A 7,134-nucleotide genomic window follows, 5' to 3' on the forward strand; every position below is an offset into this window, starting at 1 on the left:
TGTTTCCACAACCATTTGGGCTTCATTGTCAGTAACTTTATAGCTGTGTAACCTTGGGCCAATTACTTACCCTCTCTGTGCCTTGGTTGACTCAGTCATTAAGTGGAGATTAAAAATAGAATTTACCTTCTAGTAGACCATAATAGGAGAAAATATTTACAAATCATGTATCTAAGAGGAGTTAATATCCAGAATATCTAAAGGACACCTACCACTTAACAACAACAACAACAAAATAACCCAATTGAAAAATGGGTGAAGGACCTGAATAGATACTTCTCCAAAGAAGATACACAAATGGTCAATAAGCACATAAAAATATACTCCATATCACTAATCATCAAGGAAATGCAAATCAAAATCACAATGAGATAGCACCTCAAACTCACTAGAATGGTTACTATCAACATAAACTGAAAATGTCAAGTATTGGGGAGAATGTGAAGAAATTGGAACCCTTGTGCAGTATTAGTGGGAATGTAAAATGATGTAGTCACTATGGTGGGTCCCCAAAAAATTAAAAACAGAATCATCATATGATCCAGAAATTCCACTCCTGGGTATATATCCAAAATAACTGAAAGTAGGGTTTCAAAAGATATTTGTACACCCATGTTTATAGTAGCATTACCCACAACAGCCAAAATGTGGAAGCAACTCTCAAGTGTCCATCCACAGATGGGTAGATCAATAAAATGTGATCTATATAAAATATTATTCAGCCTTTTAAAAGGAAGGGAATTCTGCCCTGGCCAGGTGGCTCAGTTGGTTGGAGTGTCATCCCCCACACCAAAAGGTTGCGGGGTCCATCCCCAGTCAGGGCACATGCGGGAGGAAACTGATAGCTGTTTCTCTCCTCTCTCTCTCTCTCTCTCCCCCCCCCAGACCCTCTCTCTCTTTCTCTCAAAAATCAATCCTCAGGTGAGGAATTTTTTTTTTAAAAAAAAGAAGGGAATTCTGACCATGCTACAACATGGAGGATTTTTGAAGACATGCTAAGTGAAATAAGTGAAAAAATATGATTCCACTTATATGACCTCCTCAGTGTAGTCAAATGCATAGAGACGGAGAACAGAACGGTGGTTGCCAGGGCTGGGGGCGCAGGGGGAGATGGGGAGTTGGTGTTTGTTGAGTATGGAGTTTTAGTTGCAATATGATAACAATTCTGGAAATTGAATTTGAATGTGCTTACAACTGAACTATACACTTAAAAGTGGTCAAGATGCTAAACTTTATGTTCTGTGTATTTTGCCACAATTAAAAATAAGTAGCCACCCTGGCTGGTGTGGCTCAGTGGATTGAGCACCGGCCAGTGAACCAAAGGGCCGCTATTTCAATTCCCAGTCAGGGCACAAGCCTGGGTTGTGGGCCAGGTCCCCAGTAGAGGGGCATGTGAGAGGCAACCATGCATTGATGTTTCCCTCTCTCCCTCCCTTCCCCTCTCTCTAAAAATAAATAAATAAAATCTTTTTTAAAAATTAAGTAGCTTATTGTATGTCAATTATATCTCAATAAAGCTGTTTTAAAAATAAAAAATAAAATTTGTAATGCTTGCACCTAAAAATAAACATTGTGGTTGTAAAGATTAATTATAGATGCAAAATATTTACGATTTATATACTTTTAATATGTATAACATTTTAATACAAAGTTTATGCAAAACACTGTGTAAAGTGCTTAGAGTAGGGCACAGCAAGCAAACACCGTGTGAGGGGACACCACCATTACTGCCACGTGAATGTCCCAGACACCCCAGCCGGGCCGTGAACCCTCAGGGACCAGACTGGACCACCCACCTCTGCCTCCCCAAGACCCAGCCTGGTGCCTGGCACACACAACAACAGCAACGATGATCAATAATAAGAACAAATAACAGCAAAATCATAGCTAACATGTATTGGGCTTTTACAATGCCACTTACTGTTGAAAGTGCTTTACAACATCGATCCGCTTAATTCTCACAGTAATCCTATGAGGTCTGTACTCTCATAATTCCCATTTTACAGATGAGGAGACCGAGACCCACTGAGAGACGCAACATTCAGGGCATCAAATGATTTAGGTGACTCATGCCGTGCTGTACCATCATCCACTCCCGGTCCTTGTTTGGAATACCTCTTTGCCTGTAAAGTGCACCTCATCCTCCCTGACCCAGCCCAGACGCCATCTGCTGGCCACCCCATCCATCCCTGAAGCTCCTCCACCCTTACAGACACCAAGTCAATTCATCCCTCCCTCGTGCGACCCAAATCCCTATGCATCACAGCATTTGCCCTGCTATATTATGATTCATCTGTTTATTGTCTGTCTTTTCTTTGAGATCAGAGGCCCCTTTAGGACAAGAAACCACATCACAACCTCAGGGCCTGGTACATACTAGGTGTTCAATTAATACCTTCTGGGGGTATAAATGAATGAGAAATTGAACACTTGATCTATCCTTTACCCTGTGCAGAAATTCCCTTTATTACACTCCAGTCACCTTAAGTCATTTTTGGAACAAGGCAAGATGTAAATCCACCAACCAAATGAACCTCCTTGGCAAGAGGTTCATCAACCTCTTCATAGGAAAATATGACTGTTCCTGGAATATATGCCACATTTTAAAGCGAGGATCCACCACTAGCGCCGGGTCCCCTCCACTATGACCTGACATAATAGCACCTTACCCAAGTAGCACATTATATTTTCAAAGTGTTTTTACACCCACTAACTCATTTGATAACTCCATAAAATGGGTATTACAGGCACAATGATCCCTATGTGACAGATGAGGAAACTGAGGCACAGGGAGTTACTCAAGCTTCTTCCTATGGGCATGTGTTCTGCTCTGTCTTGGTGTTTAGATGCCAAAACAGCAGACTGAACAAGCCAGCTGGCTTTTCTGAGCCTCTCCTTAGGATTTGCTCGCCAGCCCCAGGACAGTGCTTGTGCTGACCTCTCTCAGCCTGGTGATGAGGAGGCTGGTGGAGACGATCCTTCCCAGACCCTGACCTTTGGGAGGTGCCTTTCTTGAAGCCATCCCTCTGAGAATGGTCCCTGTGGAGTCAGTTTTCTTCATCCAGAGATTAAGAAAAATATTCTCCAGACCGATGAGGGAGGCTCAAGGCAGACAGGAGCCCTGGCCTCCTTCCAGGGTCCTGTGCTCATCAGGGGCACGTGCTGACCAGTGAGGCCGTGAACCGTCACCCCCAGGGATGTCCCTCCAGACAGATAGCCTTGGGAGGTGCAGGGAGGGGGGAGCCAGGCCGAGCTGCCCAGGTGGGAGGGGGTGTTGGGAATTGGGTAAGCATGTCGGGGGGAAGGCAGCACCTGTAATCAGACTGTGGGATGTGAGGCAACCTGGGGGAGCGGAACCTGGGCCTGTTGACAGCAAAGAGCTCAGTCCTGTCTGTGTCCCAATAGACCCGAGGGGGTTTGGCATAGGCTGATGAAATCAGGACAGTGCGGGCAGGGCCGTGAAGAAATCCCCCCAGGAAGGGGCAGGAGGAAGGAGAGGAGAACTGGGCTGAGCTGCCCCCTTAGTACTCAAAGGCCCATGAAACCCAACTCAGTTCCGGTGAGAAAGGCAGGAAGAATGCTCCCCCAGGCCTGGGGAAAGATGTCCTGGGTCTCTGGACACAAGGAAGAGACCCACAGCGATTCCAGTCAGGTTCCTGTGTTCCTTCCTCCACCATGGCTGACCACCCACTGTGTGCTGACACTGGGCCCCGTGGGAGGACACCAAAGTGACGAGACATGGCCCCTGGCTTGGGGGAGGACACAGAGAGAAAACCCATCACAGTGCAGCAGGACACGCACCTCCACAGGATAGTTCAGACCCCATGGAACCCAGAAAGTTCAAGAGGGAAATGGGTGAGGGCCCAGCTGAGTCCCAAAAAGCAAGTGTTGTCAGACAAGCAAGTGTGAAAAGGACGTCTATGGGGATCTTGCCCAGAGAGTAGGACAAAACTCTGCTTCAGGCTTGACTGACCAGAGAAAAATGTCCCCACTCAGCCCACAGGGCGCGCCTGCCCTCTGGGCACACAGACCCAGGCAGGGGAGAGAGACAAACCAAGTCCCTTACATGAACCTCCGATCATTTGCACGGGGCAGCAGTGAAGGTGATCGCCCATCACTCTTTTAGATCTCATTGTTTCCACCGCAGCAAGTTCAGGGCACGGGTTCTCAGGTCGTTCTCAGACAAGAAACCCCCCAAGATGAGCCCTAGCAGGGCCTCCGGCAGAGGAGGTCCTCCCAGAGGGACTCCATCAGATTCCTGGGCTCTCGGAGAGAGGCACACACACAGACAACACAGAGACAGGGCAGGGGTAGGCCCCGGCGGGGAGGGGTCAGAGATGACGGGAAGACTTGGATCCGTCAGTGAGTCACACGTAGCCTTGAGTTGGAGTAACACCTACATCTATCATCATTTTTTATTAGCAAAACCAGACACAACCCTTTTTTCCTCCAGGAAGACTTCCTTGATTGACAGTCACCCAAGTTGCACTCATTGCCCTTCCCCTTAACAGGCTGGATTGTGGCTTTGCCCTTGGGCTCTGACTCAGCACAAAACCCACCTCCCCATCTGCTCCCACACAGGCCCTGACGCTGCCGCCCCAGGTCAGCCACTAGCATCATCTTGGTGCCCGTCCTGGCCCCTCTCAGGCCACTCTGCCTCTCCGCGCTGGCCCTTGGGGCTCTCATCCAGAGCCAGGAGACCTCCAAAACCAGGGTCCACCTAGGGTGTGCCTCAGCCCTCCTGTCCTGTCCCATCACATCTGTGTAGTGACTGAGTGGTCAAAACATCACGTGTCAGAGGGTCAGCTCCCCAACAGCAGAGACTCCTCCCTGTCAGACTGATGCTGAGAGCAGGGGCTGTTCACCCCTCACACCGGGGCGCCTGGAGGCAGGGGCTGTGTCTCTCACCCAACATCGGTGGTCCCCTCCTTGGGGGATCCGAACCTCCCCTCACGCATCCATCACTGGCACCCTAACCGTGAACGGAGCAACGTCAGGAAGCGCTTTATTCTCTTCCCTCCCAGGTGTCCTTCCCACAGGCACGCACATGCGTGTGCACACACATCAGGCACACGCAGACACACGTGGCCGAGCTCCACGCCGCCGCCCACAGCTGGGTCACGTGGCTCTCGGGCAGGCCCCCGTGGGGGGCGTGCCGTGCTCCGTCTAGTAGAGGCTGTGCTGGGTGCAGTAGTGGGCGCACAGCTGCCGGTGGTACTGCAGGTGGTAGTCCCTCAGCAGCTTGCCCAGGATGTACAGGAACTCGTCAAAGCAGATCTGGTTGTCCTTGTCCTTGTCCGCTGCCCGGAAGAGCTCGGTGACAAAGTGGGGCTCCTTCCGGCCCTGAGGAGGGGGCGGAGGGTCAGCCAGCACCCAGGCACTTGTCCCGAGCAGCTGGCCAGGCTCTCCACCTCCCGCTGGTGAAGGACCGGGGCAGGGGAACTGTGTGTGGCCCTGCCTGCCAGAGTCTTGCCGGAAACAGCCCCTCCTCACTCAGTGACCAGGACACCCCATGTGCTGCAGAGTCGGGCAGAAGGGGCAAACGGGTGCCGGGCACCTGGACCTGGGCTGCATGGGGCAGACAGAAGGCGCAGACGGGGCACTGCCTGCTGGCCAGCCACCTACAGTGGCCGAGCAGGGCCGAGCGCCTGGTCCTCCGCGGCCGGCTGTGTAAGTCTGTCTGCCCTGATGGACTACAGGTTCCCCTGCGGGGGCACCCCCGCCTGGGACTCTGCAGCGGGAGTTGGCCAAGGCCGAGCCCCCTGGGCAGCCTCCCGTCTGCACCTCCGGCACCGCTGCAGGGCCAGCCCCAGTGGCGTCAGGATCTGCATGGGGTGACATCTGCCCAGCAATTGTTTATGACAACTGGCCCGTGTCCTAAGGAAATGCAGAACGAGGGAAAAGGCAATGGAACTGTCTGGGATGTCTCAGAACAGGCGGCCCTCAGGGCTAAGGACTGGGGACAGCGAAGGAGAGGAAAGGGGCATTTGAGGTGGAAGGGTCAGCGGGAAGGGAGGCAGGGTAAAGACGCAACGAAGAGACAGAAGGAGAAGATGAGGGAGCCCAGGGCAGGGGCAGTGAAGCAGGTTTCAGCAGGATTGGGCTGGTGGAGGGGAGCCCCGTGGGCAGCCCTCAGAAAGCCACGGGGGAAGGATGTTGTTGCATCTGTAAGAAGCTGGGGGCCTGGAGAACCGCCCCGGGCCCTGGGGGCCAGTTGGCACCTTCTGTCTCTCCCCACTGCCCACCACCAGCTACCCCAGAGTCCCCAACACTTCAGTCAGGGCCACTGGAGTCCTCTGGGCATCCCCAGGGCATGGCACGGAGGACAGACACTCCAGCTGGCCTTGCAGTCCCTGGGGAGCCCAGAAATCACACGGCGGGGCCTGCTGGCAGAGAAGGTTCCAGGGCCTGAAGGCAGTGAAGTTCCCCAGGCCTGCGCAGGGTGTCTGGGCAGCCTAGATTCGGGGCTGGCCCCCAGGCTGGTCTGAGACCCTGTCAGCCTGGGGACAAGAGGGAGAAGGGAAGCTACATTTCCTCTCTGCCCACACCTACTCCCTCCTGGCTTCCCTCTAACCCAGCCATCCTCCCCAGATGTGGGGGCAGGGGCGGTTTGTGCCAGACCCAGGAAAGGGGGCTGCATTCAAAGGGCAGGTCACCGCGGGCCCTTTGAATGCGGGCGGTGACTGAAAGGCCTAGGGGCAGAGAGGAGGTTTAGGACCTGTTCTCGCGGGAAGTGAACAAACAGAGGCACACACAGTTTTCGGCTTAGGATTAGCAATATCTGGGCCGGAGTGGGGCCAGGCAGGAAGCTCCTGGAGGTGCAGCCGCCAGGGCCCACCCTCCCTGGGCCACGGGCCCTGCCCTGGGCCCTCGCCCGCCCCTCAGTTCCAACCCCCTTGGGAGACGGCCACCTGTACCCACACCCTCCTTCCACCCCACAACCAGCCCTCTCCTTCGTCCCTGCCTGTCCCCAGGCCCAAGCACCAAGCTCTCCATGAAGCGGGGCACATTGTCCATGAGCAGGGCCTTCAGCTTCTCCAGGGACAGGGTCTCCACGTCCCCCTCCCGGGCCGCGTACTGGTGGTAGCTGTGGATGATTTGGAAGAGGGATTCCTCCACTGGTGTGTCCGTCAT

The 7,134-nt window shown here is 53.2% G+C and overlaps 1 protein-coding gene across 1 annotated transcript; it reads right to left on the minus strand.

Moving 5' to 3' along the window:
• Positions 1-5,166: 5,166 nt before the first annotated feature.
• LOC129062298 (protein S100-A15A-like) lies at positions 5,167-7,134 on the minus strand. Its single transcript, XM_054563168.1, has 2 exons — positions 6,985-7,134; positions 5,167-5,343 (listed from the first exon to the last, which is right to left on the minus strand). Exons 1-2 carry the CDS (start codon positions 7,132-7,134, stop codon positions 5,167-5,169), a joined length of 327 nt encoding a protein of 108 aa, XP_054419143.1.

The sequence above is a fragment of the Pteronotus mesoamericanus genome, unplaced genomic scaffold (assembly GCF_021234165.1).
Source record: "Pteronotus mesoamericanus isolate MK-2021 breed Mesoamerican mustached bat unplaced genomic scaffold, CSHL_Meso_final scaffold_705, whole genome shotgun sequence".
NCBI lineage: Eukaryota > Metazoa > Chordata > Mammalia > Chiroptera > Mormoopidae > Pteronotus > Pteronotus mesoamericanus.